The 27,972-nt window shown below is 36.9% G+C and overlaps 1 protein-coding gene across 8 annotated transcripts in view; it reads left to right on the top strand.

Annotated features, from left to right (window-relative positions):
- Positions 1-27,972, top strand: part of LOC135209062 (atrial natriuretic peptide-converting enzyme-like) — a 1,031,477-nt gene that overhangs the window by 983,586 nt on the left and 19,919 nt on the right. For all 8 annotated transcript variants that reach the window (XM_064241632.1, XM_064241636.1, XM_064241635.1 and 5 more), the window contains 3 exons: positions 13,050-13,167; positions 14,867-14,955; positions 16,309-16,516. In XM_064241632.1, the coding sequence (XP_064097702.1) occupies positions 13,050-13,167; positions 14,867-14,955; positions 16,309-16,516 (415 nt within the window). The remainder of the gene's footprint in view (positions 1-13,049; positions 13,168-14,866; positions 14,956-16,308; positions 16,517-27,972) is intronic.

The raw sequence follows: 27,972 nt of genomic DNA, 5'->3' as shown, positions 1-27,972 counted from the left end.
TTTTGTGTTATTCCTCTTTCCATCTTTGCGTCTTCTCCCTCATTACCTCGTCACCTGGTCTTTTATCTCAACGTCTCTCTCTCTCTTCTTCTTCTTCTTCTTCTTCTTCTTCTTCTGTCTCCTCGTCCGTCTTCCCATCCATCTCCGGGGACCGCCAGCACACGAGGTCCTTGGTCGACTTTAATACGACTTTCTCAAAACATTATGAGGACCAGATGGGGAGAGAGGGAGGACCAGAGGAAAGCCGAAGGTGTCTGCACCGGAGAAGTGAAAAGCAAGGGTGATGGAAGGTTGTGAGAGAGAGAGAGAGAGAGAGAGAGAGAGAGAGAGGTGAGACCTTACCTTACCTTACAGACCTTACATCTTGTTCGGGTTGCCCCAGGTCCCTCAGTGTGAGGCACCTCTAATGTCTACCAGAGAGTTGCTAGTACATCTTCCGGTATATTTTGCATCTTCCAATCTTGGATGGTCTGGGATGCAGTTTAGATATTTGTCGAGCTTATTCTTAAACACATCTACGCTCACTCCTGATATATTCCTCAGATGAGCTGGCAACGCATTGAATAGACGCTGCATTATCGATGCTGGTGCGTAGTGGATTAATGTCCTGTGTGCTTTCCTTATTTTTCCTGGTATAGTTTTGGGCACTATTAATCTACCTCTGCTTGCTCTTTCTGATATTTTTAGTTCCATGATATTTTCTGCTATTCCTTCTATCTGTTTCCATGCCTGAATTATCATGTAGCGTTCTCTTCTCCTTTCTAGACTATATAATTTTAAGAATTGTAGTCTTTCCCAGTAGTCTAGGTCCTTAACTTCTTCTATTCTAGCTGTAAAGGACCTTTGTACACTCTCTATTTGTGCAATATCCTTTTGATAGTGTGGGTACCATATCATATTGCAATATTCAAGTGGACTACCAACATATGTTTTTATAAAGCATAATCATGTGTTCAGCTTTTCTTTTTGTTTTTGAAGTGCCGTTAACAACATTCCCATTTTTGCTTTACATTTTGCCAACAGAGTTGCTATTTGATCATTGCATAACATGTTCCTATTCATCATCACACCAAGGTCTTTAACTGCTTCCTTATTTGTGATGGTCTCATTATTAGGTCCCTTATATGCATATAGCTTTCTTTCTCTGTCTCCATAATTTATTGATTCAAATTTATCAGAGTTAAATACCATCCTATTTACCTCTGCCCAATCATATACTTTGTTAAGGTCTCTTTGTAGAGCGTTCCTATCTTCATCACAAGTAATTTCTCTACTTATTCTTGTGTCATCTGCGAAACTACTCACTACCGAATCCTTAACATTATTGTCTATGTCTTCAATCATAATAACAAACAGTATTGCAGCTAACACCGTACCTTGCGGCACACCGGATATTACCTTGGCTTCATCCGATTTCTCGTCGTTTGCAATAACTATCTGTTTTCTGTTGTGTAAAAATTCTTTTAACCATCTCCTACTTTATCCACGATATTGTGTTTTCTAATTTTCTTCGCTAATATATTATGGTCTACTTTATCAAAAGCTTTTGCAAAGTCTAAATAAACCACATCTGTTTCATTTCCGCTTTCATATTTTTGAATATGTTTTCCACGGTGGACTAACAGTGGGTTTGTGTACTTTTTCCGGGTACGAAACCATGTTGTCCTTTATTAAACAAATTATTTTTTATTGAAATGTTTCATAATATTTTTCTTCATTACCCTTTCATACACTTTCATAATATGTGATGTTAGACTCCACAGGCCTATAATTACTTGCCTCTAGTCTTGATCCACTTTTGAAAGTAGGGGTAATATATGCTAATTGTGCTCATCATATATCTTGCCTGTATCTACACTTTGTCTTAATAATATTGCAAGTGGCTTTGCGATAGAATGAACTACTTTCTTTAACAAAATAGCAGGAATTCCATCAGGCCCTGCAGCAGCTCCATTTTTAATTTCATTAATTAGCCTGCACAATATCAGCTTCATTAATATCTATGTCAGCTAAATATTCACTATTTTTCATCCCTTACTTCTATATCATTATCTTCATTATCTATTCTAGGGGTGAATTCTCTCTTATTATCGTTCTGCCAGTATGTTGCAAATTTCCTTTTTTTCATTCGTTAATCTCCCTTCAATTCTCAGAGGGCCTATTTCTATTCTTCTTTTATTCATCTTCTTCGCATATGAGTATAATAGTTTGGGGTTTTGCTTGATATTTAATAGGGTTTTTTCTTCCAAGTCCCGTTTTTCATTTTCTTTTGATTGTATAATCTTTTGTTCTGCATTTTCTATCTTACTTTTAGTTCTATAACTTTCCATGCATTTTTTTCTTTTGCAAGACCTTTTTTTCCACTTTCTGATTTTCTGGAACAAGATCCTTCTGTCTCTTGGTATGCATGAATGATGTTTACTTTTCTTCTTCGGTATATATTTTTCCACTATTATCTCCAATATTTTATATAATATCTCCGTATTTACCCTTATGTCATCACTACGAAAATGTTATCCCAATCTTTGTTTAATTCTTCATTAATTTCTGACCATTTTATATTTTTACTGTAGAAGTTGTATTTTCCATATCCTTCCCACTTTTTCATTTCTTGCTTATCTCTATTTTCACTTGCTTTGGAATGAACTGTTAATTCTATGACATTATGGTCTGAAATACTCGCATTATAAACTATTATTTCTTTAACATAATTCATCTCGTTCACAAATACTTGGTCTAAAGTATTTTCCTTTCTTGTTGGCAGGTGATTTATTTGTTGAATGTTGTATTCTAGTAGCATATCTAATAGCTTTTCAAATTGCCTCTTATCTTCTGCACTACTATTACTCTCTTTTTATATGTATAAGTACAACCACAATCTCCTATTCGTTCTTTCCATTCTACGAAAGGAAAGTTGAAGTCACCAGATAGGATAGTCCAGTCCTTGTGATTTCTACATATATCATCCAATTTTTCAATTATTAAGTCAAACTCTTTAGTATTAGGAGGTCTATATATTACTATGTTCATCAATTTTTCAGATTCAAATTCTACCGCTATTAGTTCACATTCTGAGTTACTATATTTCTCATTATATTTGTTTTTCCTTGTTTTTTGTCTTTCCCATATATTGCGGTTCCCCCTTGATTCCTATTTTTTCTATCTGATCTATAAGTTTGGAACCCTTTTATTTGATCATCATTTTCCCAGTCTCTTGGGAATACCAGGTTTCACTTATATTCAATTATATCTATTTTCTTTTCATTTTGGGTTAGTTTCTTCTAAGTACTCTATTTTTCTTTTTGAGTTACTCGTAACTAAACCCTGCGCATTCAATCACTATGATGGTTTGCGTGTTTTCCTCCTTCATTTAATACTGGTAGTAATAAGGATTTTCCCATGTCTCTTTCCTGTTCTGGTATGTTGTTCCTTTTTTCATTTCCAGAAATTCTGACATTAAAAAATCCAACTTTTCCATAATATTTGATCTTCCTTCATCATAATTATTAATTTTGTGTCTGAATCTGCAATTTTCTCCGTTTCTGCAATATCCTCTTGCATAATAAATACAGTTATTATCTCTTGAGTAGAATTTCGGAGCTGATGCTTTGAAATTTTTTGCTGACACCTCTGCATATCTCATTGGTGGTTTGCTTTTCTCTTTTACCTGATATTCTTGATTTCTCTCTTTATTTGTTTCTTTCTTATTTTGGATTTTATTACTTGGTTGGTTATTTATTTGATTATGATTCATGGCTACAGGGTGCATATATTTGCATTTTTTGTCGAACTTACATCCTTTTCCTTCTTTTAGGTTTTTACATATTTTTGGATGCAGATCTCTGCAATCATCCCCATATCCATCTAAGTATGCACATTTACCATATATTTCATAGTTTTGACATATCTTAGGATGTTTGTAGTAACATCTTTCTCCAAATCTGCAATTCCCTCTTTTCAAAAGGTTGCAGATTTTGTCTTTCTTGTCTATTTTTTCCTCTTTCCCGAGAAAAATGGCTATCACAACACAGGGAGATAATAGCATTATGACTGTTGGGATAATCGAGAGAGAGAGAGAGAGAGAGAGAGAGAGAGAGAGAGAGAGAGAGAGAGAGAGAGGGAGGAAGGGGGGTAATGGCTATCACAACATAGAGAGATAATAGCATTATTACTGTTTGGGATAATCGAAAGAGAGAGAGAGAGAGAGAGAGAGAGGTGAGTGCGAGAAAAATGGCTATCACAACATAGAGAGCTAATAGCGTTATGACTGTAGGGATGATCGAGAGAGAGAGAGAGAGAGAGAGAGAGAGAGAGAGAGAGAGAGACGGTATATAGAACATATGAGTGCGTGAAAAACGGGCAATTTGAAATTTTGCTGAATATAAATAAAATGTTTTATTTTCTAACATTCAACAGTCAGTAGTGAAAGAATGAATGATTATTGAAAACATTTGAGAAAATAATTATGGCAGGAAGGAATAAAATGAACGGGCATTTTGGTGAGAACAAAGTGAATAAATCAAAGCATTCAAAACCGACGAACAAATAAAAGTAAATAGATGAATAACCACGTCTTTAAAAAAGAAGAATTCCTGGATGAAGAGAACAAATGTAGAAGGAATGTTTAAATAGCATTTATCTAGTGTTGGAGCATCAAAGGTCTTCTAAAAACCCGAAGAGGAGAAACGTTTTGATGCCCCAGCAGAGAGAGAGAGAGAGAGAGAGAGAGAGAGAGAGAGAGAGAGGCGGTCCTTCAGTGAGGAAGCACAACAGGTTGACTTTGAAACGGCCCCTTCTAAAAAAACGCTTATTTTCATAACGCTTTTTTTCACCTCCTTCTCAAATGTATCTCATGTTAATGGGGAGATTATTTGATTCAAGGGAAACTCAAGTCGTCCAGAATCCTTGAAAAAAAAAGATCTCGACTCTCTAAATGAACCTTAGTCCTTTTTGCGTTTCTATTTTCATACACTCAGAGTTTTTCCACTCGTCGGTGAAGTTCGTTGATGCTTTCCAGAAATGGTTGGGATTTTTTTTGGGGGGGTGGGGGGGGTGTTGAAGGGATGTGGTGGGGAGTTGTTTTTGTTAAAGCTGTATATTCAGGGAGTTGGTTTAAATTTCGAGGGAAAGCAAGATGAGGCGCCGTGCGGTCTGGGGATAGAAATAAGCTAAATAAGTGACTAAGTTGCAAGGATTATGTCAGCTACAGAGATGTCGGTGTTAGGTTCGTTGATGTCGTATTAATTTGAAAAGTTCTTGGAACGTTAAGGATGTATGAGGTCAGTTCCGTGCCTATGAATGACCTGTTTTAAATATATTTATTAAGTTTTAAGATATGATATTTGAGATTATATCAAGTAAATTGCTCAAATAATAGGAAACCAGATATGCATCGCAAAGTTCATAAAATATCACGGCGTGAATTTCGAATATTAAGTGAGTTAATACGAAATTGAGCACGTGGACGATAATGTATCAATTATTAGAAAACTGAAGGACTGGCTGGAAATTATATCTGTTAAATTACATGAACAATAACTAAATGTCAATCGTTTTACGATAGTGCTTCTCATTCCTTTTTGATTTACCAAATTTTTTAAACCCCAAATTCATTTTCCTCACCCGACTCTGTATTCGCATACCCGCAAATTAAAACCAGATGACTCGAAAACGATAGACTTCGGAGTCTTGTCTTAACTTGAATATCGGGAACTTGTTCACATTGGAAGTTTATCGACAACTTCGGCAATCTTGGATCACAGGCGAGCCCCTCTTCCACTGGTAATTGTGGGCGAGGTTTTCTTTGCAATATTCCTATTTGTTGGTCGTTTGTTATTTTTGTCTTGAAGTCGTTGTCCAGATTTCTTTTAGTTTTCTGTAAAAGAAAACTATTGAGGTGGCTATTTGTCTGTCCATCCGGACATTTTTGCTCCGCACTTTTTCTGTCCGCCCTCAAATCTTAAAAACCACTGAAGCTAGAGGGTTGCAAATTGGTATGATGATCACCCACCCTCCAATCATCAAAAATACCAAATTGCAGCCCTCTAGCCTCAGTATTTCTTATTTTATTAAAGGTTAAGGTTAGCCACGATCACGCTGTCACCGCTGAAAGCTTCATGGGCCGCGGTTGAAAGTTTTATACAGCATTATACGCCGAAGAAACTTTGGAGCATTTTTTACTTTTTTCTTTTTATTCGATAAGTGGGAAGAAATGTAATGTTCTCATACTTTATGAAAGTATAAAGAACGTTATAAACGATTGTATTTAACTGATTATTTAATATTTAATTAATTTTCTGATCATTGTTCTAAAACGAGACAAAACAGCCACCTTATTTGGCAGCCCAAGTCAAAATCTCAATAACAGATTCAGGGAACACAGAGAGAGAAGGAGAATTCCGCAACTTTAGCAATACCTTTTTTTTTCCTTTTTTTTCTACTAATGAGTGCATTGACTGGCCTTTGCCGTTGGACCAATGATCAAAAATTCCACAAAGAAAAAATATACATCAATAACCTCAAACATTTTTCAAGATTTACAGAGCAGATGTTGTTAATAATTAATAATTAATAATTTGCACCGCGAAAGGCAACAGGCCTTCGTCGTTTCGTGGCCTTCATTAATCATATCAACCCCAAGATTATTAGCCTCGCTCTCTCTCTCTCTCTCTCTCTCTCTATCTCTCTCTCTCTCAGTGTGTGTGTGTGTGTGTGTGGCTGCATATTTACTTATAAAACAAACGTCAAACAAATTTTCTCTTTATTTCTTTGTGTGTGTTTTTTATACGCGTATTTAAATGCATGCTGAAGTTCCCCTCTCTCTCTCTCTCTCTCTCTCTCTCTCTCTCTCTTGCTCATCATTAGCAGTCTATTCTCTCAAGACAGTAATGTGCTAGTTGGTCTCTCTCTCTCTCTCTCTCTCTCTCTCTCTCTCTCTCTTTAGAAGTCTATTCTCTCTATGAAAAGAATGTCTCTCTCTCTCTCTCTCTCTCTCTCTCTCTCTCAATCTTTAGAAGTCTATTCTCTCTATGGAAGAATCTCCCTGTCTCTCTCTCTCTCTCTCTCTCTCAATCTTTAGAAGTCTATTATCTCTATGGAAAGAATGTGAGTTTCTCTCTCTCTCTCTCTCTCTCTCTCTCTCTCTCTCTCTCTCTCTTTGCTCATCATTAGCAGTCTATTCTCTCAACGACAGTAATGTGCTAGTTAGTTTCTCTCTCTCAATCTTTAGAAGTCTATTCTCTCTATGAAAAGAATGTGAGTTTCTCTCTCGTTCTGTCGTAGACCACCCCGCGTAGAGGGGGTGGGGTGACGGGGTGGAGTCGAGACCAAATTCTACCACTTTTCCCTTTCCGAAACGAGAGCCATCCATTGTAGCCTTCGACTTCCCGAAGCTCCTCTTGGTCTACTTATCTGTAGCCCCGAGAGAAAGGAATCGGGGGCTATGTCACGGCGCCTTTTTGCGTCTCCTTTCTACACTAATTCTTGCCCTGTTTCTTTTATCCTTCTCGTCTGTCTACCTTCGGGTTACGCGTTTTCTTCTTCGACTGCTGCGAAGTTGTTTCGAATTGTTGACATTTTTCGATCAGTTTTGTGTTTTTTTTTTTATTCATTGTTTTTACGTACACTCAAAATGTGCTGAAGAACATATGCTTTGCTCTAATGCTTTCCTTCTTCTCGTTTCTTTTTTTTTTTTTTTTCTTTTTTTTTTTTTATTCCATAAATGCGTAGTTTTATTTGCAGGTCGTCTCCAAGAATATTTATTGTGCTTTCTTCGTTTGTTCCCGAAATTTCGATGATTTTTGGCGTTAGTTTCTTCTTTTTTCTTCTTTTTCTTTTTTGCGAAGGTATAAGGGGCAATTTTTATATTTTCGAATATCAAAGGTTATAGAAACATAGGTTTAGTTTTCTTTTCTTTTTTTATGGCGCAGAATCTCTCTTACTTAAACTTCCAAGACAATGTTTCCTCTCCGTTTATTGTTTTTTTTTTATAAATAAAAGTAGACTTGATATTTCAATCATGTTCAGTTAAGAAAAAAATATCTCATCCTTTCGGCTTTTCCTGTTTAAAGGTTTTTGCTGGAATGTACCATAGCTTTGTGGCTCATATAATGAGACACTAACACCAGCATTTATCTTTCCCTTTTTCATTTTTATATTCTGAAAAGATGTTTTTGTTGCACTAACGAAAGCGCCTACTATAATGAAATGCGCTGTCAAATTAAATTACGTAATCCGATATTTTTCATTTCCCTATTAAATAATCTATATAATTTATACATATCTATATGCATGAAGACGATAACCTTATTACAAAGAAATCACCTATCTATATATATATATATATATATATATATATATATATATATATATATATATATATATATATATATACACACACATATATATACACACGCATACATATATATATAAAAATATGCATGCATGTATGTATGTATGTATGTATGTATGTATGTATATATATATATATATATATATGTATGTATGTATGTATGTATGTATAATTATGTGTGTGTAAGTGCTTGTGTGTGTACATATACATTCTGTAATTTCGTTCGCTTGAGTCTAATTAATGTTCGGATATGGATGGCTATTTCGTCAGTGGACAGGATACTTACTTGCGCACGAATAATAAAACCAAAAAGTAACAGCTTGTGTGAGAGTTACCGCTCTTTGATTCGGACCTGGGACTTTCAGTTTTCTTCCTTTTTAATTCGTTTTATAGTTTCTGCTCCACTTTAACAGACTATTTTAAAAGCTGCGTGGTAACTCTCTCTCTCTCTCTCTCTCTCTCTCTCTCTCTCTCTCTCTCTCAATCTTTAGCAGTCTATCTATTATCTCTATGACAAGGATGTGACAGCTCTCTCTCTCTCTCTCTCTCTCTCTCTTCTCTCTCTCTCTCTCTCTCTCTAGGAAGCAATTGATTTTATAAGACGTGACAGGGCTCGAGCCATATCCTTCTGTCTGAATGTTATTCGATGCCAAGATTTCCGGAGGAGGAGGAGGAGGAGGAAGATCCTTGAAGGGGATTCACTCCCTTCGGCCCCTATCACATTCCTCTCGTAATTTAGTCATAAAGGAATCAGGAATTTTGATTTTTGTCCTTTTTATGGCGATGATGTTCCATCTGGTTACCCTTTCTTTTTGTTGTTTTTTTTTCGTGTCGTTGTTTTTTCTAAGTACCGTTAGGATGGTGACATTCTCCCTGTTTGAAGTGTGTAATTACTATGCTTATGTGAGCTTGTTTTAGATTTTTTTTCTAAGTTTCTAAGAATGGAAATTAATTATTTTTTCTATTTTTATGTCCTGTCCCTTTTTGAAAGGTATATTTATTTTATATAGTAAAGATAGCTGAAGATTCTCCCCAATTAAGGTTCACTTGGTCTCTCTCTCTTCTTCTCCATCTCCTCTCCTCTTCTCCTCTCTCTCTTTCTTTCTCTCTCTCTCATCTCTCTGCTTCTCTCTAAATCTCTCTCTCTCTCTCTCTCTCTCTCTCTCTCTCTCTCTTTCTCTCTAAATCTTTTAGTCTGTTCTCTTTATGACAGTCATCATTGTAATTCTCTCTCTCTCTCTCTCTCTCTCTCTCTCTCTCTCTCTCTCTCTCTCTCTAAATCTTTAAATCTTGAAGAGTCTATTCTCTGTATGACAGTAATGGATGTAATTCTCTCTCTCTCTCTCTCTCTCTCTCTCTCTCTCTCTCTCTCTCTCTCTCTGTGTGTGTGTGTGTGTGTGTGTGTGTGTGGTGTGTGTGTTCACATTACATTGCATTCGCATACTGAGTTCGTGACGTGGGAGAATACATTGAGTTTTGTAGGAGAACGAAGAATCTGATCCTTAGGACAAAAAGGATTAAATGTGAGAGAAGAATAGCGAGTTTTACAATCCTTCTTACATATCAACCGCCAAGCTTTGGATTTCTCTCTTCATGATCCTGTAAAAGTCCCCTCTCTTCTACTTCCATTCTTTCTCCCCTCATTTGTTCGGGTCTGGGCTAGATAGAGGCATTTGGTTACCTGTCCTAAGTGGTCTGTTCATTACAGAGATAGTTAAAAGCTCTGGCCAACTAATTCTCTCAGCTGTCATACAGAAGCTCCGTCACCATTCATACTCTCTCTCTCTCTCTCTCTCTCTCTCTCAGTCTTTACCAGTATACTCTTTTTATGGACAGTGGTGTGAATTAGCTCTCTCTCTCTCTCTCTCTTCTCTCTTTAGCAGTTAGGCTCTTTATGGACAGTGGCCGTGATAGCTATCTCTCTCTCAGTCTAGCAGTATACTCTTTCTTTATGACAGTGGTGTGATAGCTCTCTCTCTCTCTCTCTCTCTCTCTCTCTCTCTCTTATCGCGCAGAGTTACTCATGTTCCGCCCCGTTTATCCAGACGGGGGCGTAGTATAGGGTTAGGACACGGGACGGTCGGTCGGTCCTCTCTTCTGCGCCCCCATTCTTAAAAGAACGGACCTTTGATGTATTATTTCTGTTTTCCGTTCTTTGTTCTATTCCCTCTGTCGGAGCTTCTCTAGTATAAATCTGGAGGAGGGCGGGGAGCACCCTGCGTCCCGACATCTTGTGATTCTTCTGATGGTGTAGCCGTAGAATGGGGCGCCCATCGGAGAATCAATTTGAGCGTAAGTTCCGCCCTACGAGAATAAAAGAAAGGGTGAGGAGGATAGGGGGGGGGGAAGGGGGGGGGGGGGGGGAAGGCTATCCCTGGAGACGTGGAAAGGGGTTGTGGAGAGAGATAGAGAAAGAGAGAGAGAGATTGATGGTGCTCCTGGCTCACCAACTCTCTCTCTCTCTCTCTCTCTCTCTCTCTCTCTCTCTCTCTTTGGATGCTCAGAAAATGGATCGGGCTGTAAATTGAGTAGGACCTCTTGAATTATAAGCTACTAGGCTACCATAGGGCCAGGGACTCTTGACCGTGTATACACTGACTGAACTTCTGCTGTTCGATAACGTTGCACGTTTCTCCTCCGGGATCCTTTCCAGAAGGGAAACTGGATCCCTTTGCGGGCGGGGTGGGGGGGGAGGGGGGTTAATTACTTTACTGTGAATAAACATAAGCACATAAGCATAGAATTATCAATAGACGCAGCGAAGTGATTTGAGTCATTAATAAATTAAAGGTTTCTCTCCTGGAGGCGATTTGAAACTAGCACTCGCGAGTCATTACGATGTAATCAGAAATGAAAATCGGAAATTCGGGAATGAACGAATATGAAAGGTGTGAGTAAATAAAATAAAAAGTATATATGTGTGGTTGTTTCTTATGAATGACCAACAAAACAGTATTGAATGTCTCGTTCAAGACATCATAGAGGAACTGTTGTTGGTTGTTACTTTATGAGTAAAATGACAGTTTTAGAGTATACGAAGTATAAAAACAAAACCAAAAAAACGCACACAAAAAAAGCGGACAGTTCTTTGTGTAACTTGCATAGTCGTGTGTCTCTTCTGCATCTGGAGCACAGAAAGACCTTTGAAGTTGGAAAATCGAGAAGAAACTTTGGGAAAAGTTGTTGAATAGAAGAAAAGATAAGCAAGAGAGAAGAATGTTGAAATGTCCCCTAGAGGATGTTTAGGCAGATTGAAAATATTCCATGTATAATTCCGTAAGAAAAATAGTGTCCAAATTTACTTTTTGTTTGTTTGTATGGTGTTTTTACGTTGCGTGGAACCAGTGGTTATTCAGCAACGTGACCAACGGCTTTACGTGACTTCCGAACCACGTCGAGAGTGAACTTCTATCTCCAGAAATACACATCTCTCACACCTCAATGGAATGCCCGTGAATCGAACTCGCGGCCACCGAGGTGGTGCGCCAACACCATACCGACCAAGCCACTGAGGCGCTAAATTTACTTTTTGTTGAACGTAATTAAGGTTATTTCATACAAGCTTAAGAAAGCGAACAATATGCGATCTGTTAACATTTTCCGATTTATAGAATTTTCTTTAAGGGATGTAAAGATATGTAGTTATGTTGCCTGATCAGTAGGTACCACTTTCTTCGATTCCCTTGAAATACTTGACTGATGAAGCACTGTAAGGTCCGAAGGTTTAGGGTATGGAAAAGGAGACGCCACGTAAAATTGAGCGGTGGCTTGTTCCTGTGGAGAGACCAGATGACAGTTTGGTTAAATATATGTAGTCACTCACAAGGTTGAAGAGGAGAGGGAAAGGAAAACCGAAAAATTGTTGGCTTAATGGATCTTCCCTCTGACGCACTATACAGAAAGGGCATCAGTTTCCTGAAGGCAGAAGAGTGCTTGCAGATAAGAGATGAAAATCGCCAGTCTAAATAACGGTACTTCTGCGTTTTGCTAATGATGCTTCTGTGTAGATGTATGTCTCCATCCCTTAATTCGTCCGTTAGAGAACGTACATGACAATAAATTCACTAGTTCTTCTCTGCCACCCCTTCTCATTCACTTGCTGAAAACCATTCTTTAGTAGGCTCGGTCATGTTGTTTGCAGCTGTGAAAAGTACCCAACAAATACACAAACTTATTCAGTATAAACTAATTATGACATCAAAAATGACTTGAAATTTCATCAGGAGAGTGACGACTTTAGAAATGGAAAGAAAAACAGACCGTCTAATGTGTGTTGCGTTGCTGTAGTTAGCATTTTAGTGAATTTGCATAAATAATAGCTCTACAAGAATAGAATATTGTGCTTTTTATATAAGTAAAATCTTAATATTTCACTAGAAATATTTATTTTTATCATAGGCTCTTAATCATAACTTTGGATATTTCATTATTTTGCAAACCTTTGACACTACTTGCATAACATAGTGTATTTCCAGACGCTTAAGATACTCTACGCATCATTATCAGTATATGTTTCCATATCTTCCAGATCTCTTCAGCGGACACTTGCAACAATGTCAGCATATTTTTCCATATCTTCCAGACTCTACAGCAGATGCTTTATCATTACTGTAATTGCAAATATTCCAGGATTTCCGGAGCTTCTGCAGTAACAGCACTTCGTCACTTTTTACTAACGTTCTGTTTCTCTTATGACCAGGTTGCGCACGGGAGCTGCGCGTCAAGGGTTGGCCGGAACGCGTCTGCGACAGGGTCATCGACTGCGAAGACATGTCAGACGAAACCCACTGCGGCCACTGCCCTCCCAATGGCTTCAGGTATGTTTGCGGATTCACGGTGCCGGTTTATTTTTTTTTATTTCAAGACAATCTATAATATATATATATATATTATATATATATATATAGGATATATTATATATATATATATGTAAAATGTAGAATATACTACGGAAGTACTTGTTCCAAGTCCCTGTTTCACTTACCTTTCTACCGTGGATTTAAGGATATATATATTATATATATATATATATATATATATATATATATCTATATGTTATATATATATACATATATATATATATGTATATATATATATATGTATATATATATATATATGTGTGTGTGTGTGTGTGTGTGTGTGTGTCTCGCTGTCTGTCTGTCTACGCTAGTTAGTTAAGAGTCTGTTGTGCCACCACCCTGGCCTCTTTCACGTCGAACAGAATAAAGCATATGCTTAACCAGTGTTGTGGATGAAGTCTACACGTTTTATCATTTGTAAACCTGCGTCGGCCTGGAGGCATGTTAATTGTTTCGGCATCATTAATTACACGCATTTGGCAATATCACTGGGCGTTTCAGATTCAGCTTTCACGTCGAATCGTTATTATTTTTATCTTTCTGATGGATAGTATTTAAATCCCAAATTAAAGGGGAATACTTCCGCTTCCAGTGTTTAATGTTTAATGGTGATTCTCGTTTTAAGTCGATATTCATATCAATATTATAATAAATAAGGTATTATAATATTATACATGTGTGTGTGTGTGTGTGTGTGACACAGTAAGGTGTTAGAAGATTATCTTGACTTAATGAAGATATATGTGTTCATAAATATACGTATGTATCTATGCATGTAGATTAGGCATATATATGTGTGTATGTATTATGTATATAAAAATATATATATTTGTAATTTTTTTTTATTTAGTCACACTTATTCCTACAAATAATTTGAATAAGTTAAGTAATCTCATATTTTTAAAGATGTTTTAAATTGTTTTTTGACAGTTATGGTACCATTTACATTACATAATAACGAAAGTTTTTATAATCGTTATTTATTGATAGATATGCATTCAATAAGCTAAGGTTTGTTATTCTGACGGTGTGAAAGCGATTACAATATGTAACGCATAGTCTGTGTATGTGTATGTGTTTACTGACGTTTGTTTACCTTGCAGGTGTTGTTACGTGTGTATGTGCTTGTGTTTAATAACGTTTGTTTACCTGGCAGGTGTGGTTCTTTGTGTATGTGCGTGTGTGTGTGTGTACGTTTTTTTCTGTAGTAGGTGTGTTCTGTATGTGCGTGTGTTTACTGACGTTTGTTTACCTGGCAGGTGTGATTCCCTGTGTATGTGCATGTGTTTTACTGACGTTTGTTTACCTGGCAGGTGTGATTCCCTGTGTATGTGCGTGTGTTTTAATGACGTTTGTTTACCTGGCAGGTCTGATTCCCTGTGTATGTGCATGTGTTTAATGAAGTATGTTTACCTGGCAGGTGTGGTTCCCTTTGTATATGCGTATGTTTACTGACGTTTAAACGGTTCCCTGTGTATGTGCATGTGTTTAATGACGTTTGTTTACCTGGCAGGTGTGATTCCCTGTGTATGTGTGTGTGTGCTGACGTTTGTTTACCTGGCAGGTGTGGTTCCCTTTGTATATGCGTATGTTTACTGACGTTTAAACGGTTCCCTGTGTATGTGCATGTGTTTAATGACGTTTGTTTACCTGGCAGGTGTGGTTCAGGCGGTTCCTGTGTCTCTCAGGAGCGGAGATGTGACGGCATCGAAGATTGTCCAAATGGTGCTGACGAAAGAGGATGCTGTGAGTATACTCTCCAGATCACGTCAACTCTAAGATACTATTTCCTTCTTCAGCTTTTTATTTTTTAATTGAATCTTTTGTCATCCTCCTTTGAACCAATTGGCCTTTATGTTTATTATACCTATGCAGCATGTAAGAAGTGAATATTTATGAAAGGCAATTCCCAAAGGTCCGAACAAAGGTGAATTTAATTCTACATTTGACAAGTCTTGTCACAGTAAAAAAAAATTCATAATAATTTCTTATACTTATTATCATTTTAAGGCACTCCTATTTCCATTTCTGTCTGTCTCTGTAAAAAGAATGTTTCTTCGTTTATCATAACTGTAGATCACTTTCATTTTCATGTTTAATGTTCAAATTAGTTTCCCCTTTGTAAAATTATTATACTCGGCATTTTTAGTTAAAGACACATTAAAGCCATTTTGTTGCCTTACAGGGTCATTTCAGCGTTTATATTTATTTGAATTGCCTTGAAGGATAATTTGCTTTTAAAACATTCCGTAACATCTACTGGACTTAAATTTTCCTTTGTAAATCATTTCAGATTGACCCAAAATCCATTGGAAATCATTTAAACCCATTTTTGCCAGCTTCCTTCCGTGTCACTGTGACTCGTTTATCCCATATCGCTTCGTAAATATTCTAAGAGTGAAATAAACAGGAATTGGAGGAAACTGAATTTCACAAGGAATTCTGTTAAAATTCCACAGGTCTTGGAAGAAAGGTGTGAAAAGTCACCCCTTTCTTCCAAGACCTGTGGAATTTTAACAGAATTCCTTGTGAAATTCAGTTTCCTCCAATTCCTGTTTATTTCACTCAATGACGGAATCTTTATCTACAGAGTACATAAACAAAAGCACTAATCATTTTAGGGCGCAATGAATTAATATTATAAAATATTTCAAATGTTTAAAATTTTTTTCCTTAGACTGCCCTACGGAATTTGAATTTTTTTTTGTTATTCGAATTCCTCCAATTCCTGTTTATTTCAGTCTATGGCTGAATTTCCATCTTCAGAGTACATAAAAAAACACTTAATCATTTTAGGGCGCAGAGAACTGATATTATAAAATATCTCAAATTTTTACATTTTTTTCTATACACTGCCCTACGGAATTTTAACATTTTTTTCAATTCGATTTCCTCCAATTCCTGTTTATTTCATACTATGACTGAATCTCCATCTTCAGAGTATATGAGAAAACACTAATCATTTGAGGGCGCAGAGAAATTAATATCATAAAATATTTTTTTAACATTTTATTTTTTCCCATACACTGCCCTACGGAATTTAAACTTTTTTTTATTTCGTTTTCTCCTACCAACACCTTCACCGCCTCTCTCCTGCAGTATCGCTGACACCGACTCCCACCGACCCAGAAGCCCTGACGGAGCAGCAGTGGGTCGTCTACAACCGGGAGGGGCTGCTTCGCTACACCGAAGGGGGACAGCCCGCCAGGGTCTGCGTCGATAACATCAACAAGACCCTCACGACGCAGGAAGCCCATCAGCTCATCCACAACATGGCTGAGGTCACCTGCGACCTTCTCACCTACGGGTAGGTCTTCCCTCCTTGTTCTGGTTGCGTACTGTGCAGTTGTGCCACTTGGTCAGTGATGATACGGCATCATCATCATTTTTTTTTTTTTTTTTTTTTTTTTTTTGGGGGGGGCGGTTGTGGGGGTAGGGGGCGTGTCCATGCCAAATGCTTCTCCTTCTCACAACTTGATTCTTGTTATTGTTACATTCAAAACGTTTGTCTGTCGCTTTCCTCACTCTGCTCACATTCGACATTTTAGTTTTATGTAAAAGAAAACTATAGAGATGGCTTTGTCTGTCCATCCGCACTTATCCTGTCCGCCCTCAGATCTTACAAACTACTGAACCTGGAGGGCTGTAAATTGATAAGTTGATCACTCACCCTACAATCACCAAACGTACCAAATTGCAGCCCTCCAGGCTCAGTAGTTTTTATCTTATTCAAAGTTAAAGCTAGCCAAGACCGTGCATCTGGCAACGCAACAACACAGGCCACCGCGGTCACGGCTGAGAGTTTCATGGGCCGCGGTCCATACAGCATTATACAGAGACCACCGAAAGAATAGATATCTTTTTGGTGGCCTGTATTATACTCTCTACAGAAAACTCGATTGCGCAGAAGAAACTTCGGCGCATATTCTTCTTGTTTCCTTAAATTCTGGCCGTACGAGATTATTATTATTATTATTATTATTATTATTATTATTATTATATTATTTTTTTTTTTTTTATTTTTTTTTTTTTTTTTTTTTTTTTTTTTTTGTTTTTTTTTTTTTTTTTTTTTTTTTTTTTTTTTTTTTTTTTTTTTTGCTCTATCACAGTCCTCCAATTCGACTGGGTGGTATTTATAGTGTGGGGTTCCGGGTTGCATCCTGCCTCCTTAGGAGTCCATCACTCTTCTTACAATGTGTGCCGTTTCAAGGATCACACACTTCTGCATGAGTCCTGGAGCTACTTCAGCCTCTAGTTTTTCTAGATTCCTTTTCAGGGATCTTGGGATCGTGCCTAGTGCTCCTATGATTATGGGTACGATTTCCACTGGCATATCCCATATCCTTCTTATTTCTATTTTCAGATCTTGATACTTATCCAATTTTTCTCTCTCTTTCTTCAACTCTGGTGTCCCATGGTATTGCGACATCAATGAGTGATACTTTCTTCTTGACCTTGTCAATCAACGTCACGTCTGGTCTGTTTTGCAACGTATCACCCTATCCGTTCTGATACCATAGTCCCAGAGGATCTTGCCTGATCGTTTTCTATCACTCCTTCAGGTTGGTGCTCGTACCACTTATTACTGCAAGGTAGCTGATGTTTCTTGCACAGGCTCCAGTGGAGGGCTTTTGCTAACTGAATCATGCCTCTTTTTGTACTGGTTCTGTGCAAGTGCCGGGGCATTCACTTGCTATGTGGTTTATGGTTTCACTTTTCGTATTGCACTTCCTACATATGGGAGAGATGTTATTTCCGTCTATCGTACTTTGAACATCTGGTTCTTAGGGCCTGATCTTGTGCCGCTGTTATCATTCCTTCAGTTTCCTTCTTTAGCTCTCCCCTCTGTAGCCATTGCCAATTGTCATCGCTGGCTAGTTCTTTATCTGTCTCATGTATTGTCCGTGCATTGGTTTGTTGTTGCCAGTCCTCTGTTCTTTCTGTCTTTCTCCTGTCTCTGTAATATCTTTCTGGGTCTTCCGTCTGCTTTTATTAGTCCTTCTTCCCATGCACTCTTTCGCCACTCGTCTTCACTGGTTTTCAGATATTGCCCCAGTGCTCTGTTTTCGATGTTGACGCAGTCCTCTATACTTAGTAGTCCTCTCCCTCCTTCCTTTCGTGTTATGTATAGTCTGGTCCGTATTTGCTCTTGGGTGTAGTGCTTTGTGTATTGTCATATGTTTCCTGGTTTTCTGATCTATGCTGCGGAGTTCTGCCTTCGTCCATTCCACTATTCCTGCGCTGTATCGATTACTGGCACTGCCATGTGTTTATGGCTTTTATCATATTTCCGGCGTTGGAGTTTTGGACTTGAGTATCGCCTTGAGTCTCTGCATATATTCTTTCCTGATCGTGTCCTTCATCTCTGGTGTTTTATCTCCTCCTTCCATTATTCCCAGGTATTTGTATCCTGTCTCATCTATGTGTTTGATGTTGCTCCCATCTGGTAGCTTTATCCCTTCAGTTCTCGTTACTTGCCTTTTTTTGTATGTTGACTAAGGCGCATTTTTTCTATTCCAAACTCCATCCTGATGTCCCCAGATACAATCCTTACAGTCTGGATTAGGGTATCTATTTCCTTAATGCTCTTACCATACAGCTTGATGTCGTCCATGAACATCAGATGGTTGATTCTGTTGCCTCTTTTCTTGAGTTGGTACCCGGCATCCATCTTCTGTAGTACTTTTTGTCATGGGAATCATGGCTACTACGAAGAGTAGTGGGGACAAAAAAGCGAGTCGCCCTGGAAGATCCCTCTCCTGATATTAACCTCTTGCTAGTCTTATTCCAGAGCTTGTAAGTATTGTATTCCAGTTGCGCATTATTATTATTATTATTATTATTATTATTATTATTATTATTATTATTATTATTATTATTATTCAGAGTGAACGAATATCCATTTGGAGCAAATATAGATAGGCACTATTGATTAATTAATTTCCCATCTATCTCTCTCTCCTCTCTCTCTCTCGCTCTCCTCTCTCTCTCCTCTCAGTCCGTCAGTCATAAACTAGCAGTGACTGAAAATGAATAGATTTGTAAAGTGACCTTGTGTTAATTAAAGTCAACAGTCTTCTCTCCTCTCTCTAACTCTCTTCTCTTCTCTCTCTCCTTCTTCTCTCAGTCGTCAGTCCTAAAATTAGCAGTGATGAAAATCCAATTAGATGTAAAGTTTACCCTTATGTTAATAAATCAACAAGTCTTCTCTCTCCTCTCTCTCTCTCTCTCTCTATCTCTCTCTCTCTATCACTTCCATTGAGTATACCTATGTTATAAACAAGTCTCTCTCTCTCTCCTTCGAGCCTAACCTGTGTTAATAGAGCAATAATCTCCTCTCTCTCTCGTTCTTGCTCCTATCTCTCTCTCTCGCTTCTTTTAATTCCTGCGGGCGATGCCTTCATTGCACTCGTCTGCCTCATAGGAGAGAGAGAGACAGAGAGACAATTATAGGAGGTTTATGGGATCCCGACGTCCAGAGACAGAGCGAAAGTCCGGGCCAAATGGTGCCACATAAAACCCAAGATGGCGCATAATGAATCCAAAACTCGACTTTGGGAAACAATGCCACGTTTAAGCTCGTTGTTCCACCGGCAATGAATCGCGGTGTTTCGCCGCCGCCTCTCATCGCTGTTTCATTCCTCTGCCTCCTCTCGTAGTTTCTGGCCTTCGCTTTTGTGACGTCGTCTGCTGATTTCCCCTTTTTTGTTTTTTTTTTTTAAATTGTCGTTAGTCAATTTCCTTCCGTCGTTTTGCGTTGGCACTTGAAGTTCTGTGGGAGTTTTGTATGCTATAGTAGATTCACATCAACCGTGCATTTTATGTCTAGACCAGTCCCTTACGGATCTCCTGATTGGCTGTTGATAAGCCAGTGACAGGGCTGGAAACTCTCAGTCTCTCTCGAGAATTCACATGGTAGGATCTGTGTTCCACCTCTCATGAGGTATACGTCTTTCAAAAGTATCCCTCAGCAGAGTTGGAACATACATCCTGCCTATGTGAACTCTCGAGAGAGACTGAGACTTTCCAGCCCTGTGATTGGCTTATCAACAGCCAATCAGGAGCGTCGTAAGGGACTGACCTAGACATCAAATGCACGGTTGGTGTGAATCTACTATGGCTAAACATATGTATACAGAAATTATGTATGAAAATTCGTCAAGTAACTAAGTCTACGGGCGAAACCAGCCTCGCTTCACGGGCAGAACCAGCTTCGTTTCAGAAAATCCCTTCTCACCCCCACCCCCTTCGCGGCGGGGGAGGGGGAGATAGAATAAACGCCATTATAAGCCATCTCAGGAGTGCCCACTATAACCCTGCCAAGTTTCATGCCCATCGGACCAGCCGTTTGGCCGTGACTGAATGACAGACGAACGGACAGAAATAACGCCCATTATAGTAAGATACTCGTTGAAAATAACTCTTTGTTCTTTTCGTGTTGTTTTACGCAAATCAGATTGTTAAGATGTGGCTGGAAATAACATTGTTACGTAGCCTCGTCATAGGAAAGGTGACTGTTTCTTTTAGCCTTTTCATTGAACGAATTTTCCAAGTCTTGTCTCTTGAAATTTGATCAATGACAAATTACTTTATTTTACTTGTGTTATCATTCGGAAGCCGTTGTGTTATTGCCTTACTGCTGAAAAATATTTATTTTATTGTTATTATTATTATTATTTTCATTATCTTGTTATTGAAAAATCTTGTTGTTTCATTATCTTCGTAGTAAAATCAAATCTGGTTGCTTCATAATCTTTGTTGCAAAAAAAAAAAATTTTTTTTTTGGCTTTTTTTTTTTTTTTTTTTTTTTGCTTTGATGCCGATAGTTTTTATAATTTCTTCATTGTCATTAAATACTGGTTTTTTATTTACTTTCATGCCGATTTTTTTCTCCATTGGAGATGCTTTTGCCGATTTTCTAGCTTTCTCTTTGAAAATCTACCGCTGTCGATTTCCGTTTTTATCAGTTTTTACGTGATTTCTGATTCGATTATTTCTGAGCCATGTAAAGGGCTAATGTAGTTGATTCTCTGCACTGAAATTGAGAGGATTATTGTCAGAACTTTGTCACCTTGTTGCTGATTTTCTAACCCTTGTATACTCCTGAGAGGATGGTTATTTTATGCCCTTCACTTTATTACAGATAAGTTTGGGTGTTTCTTGTAATAGACTTTTAGGTTAAGTATATGTTAATTTAACCAGACCACTGAGCTGATTAACAGCACTCCTAGGGCTGGCCCGAAGGGATAGATTTTTTTTTTCGTCGCTAGGAACCAATTGTTTACTTAGCAACGGAACCTACAGCTTATTGTGGGATCCGAACCACATTAAATAGAGAAATGAATTTCTAATCACCAGAAATAAATTCCTGTTTCCTCATTGGCAGCAACGGGGAGCCGACTCGGGCTACCAAATTGATAGCCGGGTACGTAACCCACTCGCCCAATGAGGTAGTTGTTCTTCAGTCGTTACATTTAATACAGAAGGGTTTTTGATCTGTGATACTGAAAAGTAGTTGTTTCCTGTCTTTGCCAGTCAAATATTAACCTTTTTTTTCTAAAACTCCTTTGGCTCACAAATTTCCTTTCTCGACTCACCGTCCAGGGTAAATTTTGTTTTATCTGCCAAGATGTCGGATATTTCGAAGTTTTTTCCCAGCTTATTCAAAATTGGTGTCTTATCCCGAGCATCGGAAGGTTACCTATTCTCAGTCATCGAAAACTTCACCGGTTTTTCTTTCATATAATGAAAATGTCTTTCTATCGTATAATTTGACCTTCAGATTTTTCGTCAAGAGAAATATTTGTCGGTTCTGCCATTCTTCATTATTTTTGTTCCATTAGTTCTGACATGTTTTCCATTTTTGTTCCATTAGTTTGTTCCATTACTTCTGACATTTTTCCACTCCTTTTCCTTTATTTTGTAGCCTGTAAGATGAACTAGTAACAGAGCTTCTTCTTATCCGGAGAGGAATATATCACGAAACCAAAAGTTCCGTGATTTTACAGCCCCTCGGATGGGAGGAATGGGCCCCATTCCCATTCCTTTAGAGCAGTGAAATTGGAATGTAAAGGTCACTAAAGTTGCAGTTAGGCACTAATGTCCTGGATGTGAGTCTGAAGAGGCCTTTAAAAAAAATTCGTAATTAAATCCGCCTCTGCTTCTTTTTACGGAATGCTGTCCCGTTTGCTTTTGTCTTCTGAATGGAATTTCTTTTTGTACAGGAATGCCCCACCTGCCTGACTCGGTCTTGTTTCCTCGTCTAAAATACCACCGGTCCTCAGATGATTTTGTCCGGAATACCTCTTACTTTAGGTTTTTCTAATTCCATTTGTTTCATCTGTATTACAGTTCTATCTTCTAATTCATGTTCTGTGGTGATGATGATGAAATAGTTTTATTATTATTATTATTATTATTATTATTATTATTATTATTATTATTATTATTATTATTATTATTATTGTTGTTGTTTTTTATCACAGTTAAACCCTATTCGACTCGGGCGGGTTTTTTTTAGAAGTGTGGGGTTCTGGGTTGGCATCCTGCCTCCCTTATGGAGCCATCACTATTATTATTTTATTATTATTATTAGTTATTATTAGCTTATTATTAGTATTATTATTATTATTATTATTATATTTCAGAGTGAATGAATATCCATTTGGAACAAATACCAATAGGCACTATTTTGATTAATATCCCGCGGAATAGGAAGCCGAATATGAAAAAGGCTTATTGGAAAATAAATGAATAGCACTTCACGATCCCTTTGACAGCGAAGTTATCGTTAAAATTTACCTTCATTTCATTAAAAAAAATTACTGTGGACAAATAACGATGCAATAATCTATCTCATTTACCTGGGTGAACGAATCGAGGACATTGTTATGAGATGTAAGAAATGAAAATGGAGGAAATTGAGATAAATATGAGTGATGCTTATAAGCTGGGACTCTTAACGGGCCGCCCTTTCTGCATTACAAATGGGGGTTGAGAGCCCCTTTAAGGTTAATATATTCGATTAAGTAATAAGTGAGGTTTGTGATATTTTTATACTTATTTATTTACTGTTGGCAGTCAGTGAAATATTACGTGCATGGAATGGATTGAACCACTCGTATTTATTCACTGTTGGCAGAATTGAACCACTCATATTAATTCACTGTTGGCAGAATTGAACCACTCATATCAATTCGCTGTTGGAAGAATTGAACTACTCATATTAATTGACTGTTGGCAGAATTGAACCACTCATATTTATTCACTGCTGGTAGAATTGAAAAACTCGTATTTATTCGCTGTTGACTGAACTGAACCCCTCTTATTTATTCACTGTTGGCAGTCAGTGAAATATTAAGTGCATGGAATGAATTAAACCACCTCCCTTAGATGTACAGGAGAAGCCTTCTTTACTTATGTTAATGACATAGGTGACATTATTTATATTTTGTTCCTCCATCACGGTCCGATTGTGTTACAGATTCTGATGTCCTCCCGTCGACGAAGTTGTCTTTCGTTTCTTTAAGATCAAAATCCGACCTAAAGTGATAATAACAATGGAAGTCGTAATAAGAATATAGCCAAGTTATCGGGACAACTGGATAATTGTGTTAAGAAAATAACCTTTTGTCTTTGTCCCTATTACCGCCCTTCCCCTCAGATGGGAGTTGATAGGAATCCGGGAATAAGGTTTATTTTTTTGGGACGTTTCTCTCCACGGGTCGGGGGTGGTGTTAAGATTGTGGGCGGGCGGGGAGGGGGTGGGATGGCTGTTGGGGGTGAGGTCCTCTGAAAGATAAAAATGTCTATTTGGACATAACAGCCAATTTCGGAGGAGATGCCGAACCTAACGACGTTCTTCCCCCTTCTGCGTCTCCTCCTGCTTCTCCTTCTACATCTATTATCAAGCCGTCGTGATAGGTATGGCTGACGCTGGCCGAGCTGAATCGGGCCTTTTTTTTTTTTTTTTTTTTTTTGTTTTTTTTTTTTTTTTTTTTTTTGTTTTTTTTGCGCGCGCGGTAGGTGTCGTTCTTTTTGTCTTGTGTGCAGTGGTGTTGTTCTTCCTCCTTTCGTCGCCTTTCGTGTGGTTTTGTTGTTTTGTTTGCTCGTGTGACACTTCGTGGTACGTCCGGTTTTTATTGTCTCTCTTGCGCATTGTTTTCTTCGGCTCAGTAGATGTTGCTGTGTTTTCTATGTTAAGTTTGTTTGTTTGTTTTTTCATAGGTATGGTCTATCGGCAGCGTGTTTTTTCATTTTCATGCAAAAACGGAATTTTTTTTCTATAATTTGTTGTTTTTCATTTTCGTCCATGGGAGTTTTTTTTTTGTGGGGGTGGGGTGGGGGGCTATTTCTCCTTTGCCTAATGATTATGCCTTTGTCTTTGTTGTGTCAATGTTTTTCTTTGTCTTGGTTCTTTGAATGTTTTTCTTTAATGGTTCATCAGTATTGCTGGTAGTATTTCGTTATTTTCTTAGACGGGTAAATAGTCATAGTATATTTTCATCAAAAATATTTTTCTAGCTTTTGTTTTCAAAGATTTTGTAACGAAAAAAAATTTCTACTTTTGATTATTTCTTATTTTTCTTATTCCCTGCATGATTTTTCGGGGGGCCTTTAACGTTTCACTAGTTTACATCTGGATTACTTTTTGTGTATTTTTTATGTTTCTGTAAGAAAAATCTATTAATTAATGTGGCTATTTGTCTGTCCGTCCGTACTTTTTCTATCCGCACCCAGATCTTAAAATTTACTGAGGCTAGAGGGCTGCAAATTGGCATGCTGATCATCCACCCTCCAATCATCCAATATACCAGATTACAACCCTCTAGCCTCCGCACTTTATATTTTATATAAAGTTAAAAGTTAGCCATGATCGTGCGTCTGACAACGCTATAGGACAAATCACCACGGCCGACTGAGAGTTTCAGTGGCCTTTGGCTGAGTTTCATAACGTATATACGCAGTACAGAAAACTCGATAACGCCGTAGAAAGTTCGGAGCATTTTATTATTTGTTTTATTTTAGTTAAGCATACATTTTGCCATTAGATTACTTTTCGTTATTACGCAGAAGAACTGCATTTCGTATCTTTATAGATACTTTTGTGAATGTTGACGATAACCCTTTATCCTGTCCGCGACACCGATTAATCACAATGATGACATCGTGTAATGACGGGATATTCTCATTATAGAGTACTGTAAAATCCCACGGCATGATTGGAAATTAATAATTTCTCATTAGGGAGACGGAGTCTAATTGCTTTTCACAAAGGTGCTCCTTCCTTCCCTCTAATTATCAGTATTGATAGGTGACCTCTGGGAAGTGGAGATATAATATATATATATATATATATATATATATATATATATATATATATATGTGTGTGTGTGTGTGTGTGTGTGTGTGTGTGTGTGTCGTGCGTTTGTGTGCTCGTGCGTCTGTGTGTGAATGTATATATGTATTCTGTGCACACCAGATAGAGAGATAGACAGATTCTCATTCATAAATTGCTTGAATTGCCTGTGCGAGTTAGTAATGTGTAAATGTACTTTTCTGTATACAAACACACACACACACGCATATATATATATATATATATATATATATTATATTATATATATATATATATATATATATATATATACTTCTCAGAGGTCACTTATCAATACTGATAATTAGGGGGAAGGAAGGAGCACTTGTGTAAGGCTGTGAGGAGCCTTCATAAAGTTAGACAACGATTAGGAAAGTGACTATGTTATTGCCTCTCTTTGAAGGCACCCACCCTCAATTGAAGGGACCTATTTGAAAAAACAGAAACAAAATCAAAGTTTTGGTTTTTTTTTTTATTAAAAAAAAATATTTTGCATTAATTTTGATGGAATTTTTTAGCATTTTGCCTTAGCTCTTTATATGTTCTGCTTTAATATAGCAATATAAGGCCATAAAATCTTAAAAATAAAAAATAAAAATTTATAAAAGAACTGATTATGTAAAACCTGTTAGAGCGAAGCACTTAACTTATGGTTTCCGTGTCCTAATGAGAATTGAATTTATATATAACATTGGTGCTTTCCTTACTATAGAAGTGTTTTCTTTCCAATACATTGACGTTGTCATCACTCATTACAAAGGTTTTCACGTTTTAAATGTTTTCTTGACAACACTTGTCTTTTCCTTTGAATACGCTCATATTTTCCTTCCAGAAATTTGTCATTTTCTTCACTTTTCACTGACGCTTTCCTCAAAGACCTAAATTTTCCTTAAAAAGTAGACATTTTTTCGTATTTTACACAGTGACATGGTCATGATTACTTATATATATATATTTTCGCTCAATTCATTTCATTATTATCACGTTTCATTGATGTGTTCCTCACAAATGACTGAAGCTTTTTCATAAATCATTAATGTTTTCTTCCTAGTAATATGAAGTTATTCTCTCAATTCCTTGATGTTTTCCTCGCGGGTTACCGAAAGTTTTTCCTTCGTGAAACATTGATATTTTTTATCAATAATGTGACGATATATTTCACAAAATATTAAGTTTTTCCCAAATAATTTGACAACATTTTTCCCGAAAACTTATTTTTTTCAATAATTTAAAGATAGTTTTCCCAAAACTTTATATTTTTTGCCAATAATTTGACTATTTTTCCCAAAAACATATATTTTCCTGAATAGTTTGACGATATTTTTCCCAAAAGCTTATATTTTTCCCTGTAATTTGACGGTATTTTTCCCATAAACTGATATATTTTCCTCAATAATGTGACGATATTTTTTCCAAAAAACTTTTTTCTCAATAATTTGACGATATTTTCAAAAGAAATTATTTTTCCTACAATAATTTTATTATATTTTTCCCACAAACTCATATTTTTTCCACAATAATTTCACGGGATTTTTCCAAAATTCTGATCTTTTTTCCCTAATAATTCGACGATATTTTTTTTCAAAAACATATTTTTTTCCGCAATAATATGACGATATTTTCCCAAAAACATATTTTCCCCCAATAATTTCCCGAAATATTTCCCAAAACCTGAAAATTTTTCCACAATCATTTGACGATATTTTTCCTAAAAACTTATATTTTTTCCAAACAATTTGACAATACTTTCCAAAAACTTATATTTTTTCCTCAATAAAAGGACGATATTTTCACAAAAACTTATATTTTCCTCAATAATTTAACGATATTTTTCCCAAAATTATATTTGTCCCAATAATTTGACGATATTTTCCAAAAATCTAATTTTCCCCCAATAATTTGACAATATATTCCCCAAAATATGACTTTTCCTCAATAATTCGAGGATATTTTTCCCAAAAACTTATATTTTTTCCAGACAATTTAACTATACTTTTTTCAAAATTCTAATATTTTTTCCTCAATAATTTGACGATATTTAAAAAAAAAAACTTATATTTTTACAGTAATTTAACGACATTTTTCCAAAAAACTTCTAATGTTTCCCAATGATTTGTCGATATTTTTCCCAAAATCTTGTATTTTTTCCCCAATAATTTGACGATATTTTTCACAAAATCTGATATTTTTTCCTAGTAATTTGGCAATATTTTTCACAAAATCAGATATTTTTCCCAATAATTTGGCAATATTTTTCCCAAAATATGATATTTTTTCCTAATAATTTGACGGTATTTTCCCCAAAAACTGCTATTTTTCCCTCAGTAATTTAACGATATTTGCCCCAGTAACTTCTGGTCTTCCTCCCAACCCATCGACGCATTGAG

Source organism: Macrobrachium nipponense, chromosome 37 (genome assembly GCF_015104395.2).
Source record: "Macrobrachium nipponense isolate FS-2020 chromosome 37, ASM1510439v2, whole genome shotgun sequence".
NCBI lineage: Eukaryota > Metazoa > Arthropoda > Malacostraca > Decapoda > Palaemonidae > Macrobrachium > Macrobrachium nipponense.
This window is presented reverse-complemented; position numbering and strand designations above follow the sequence as displayed.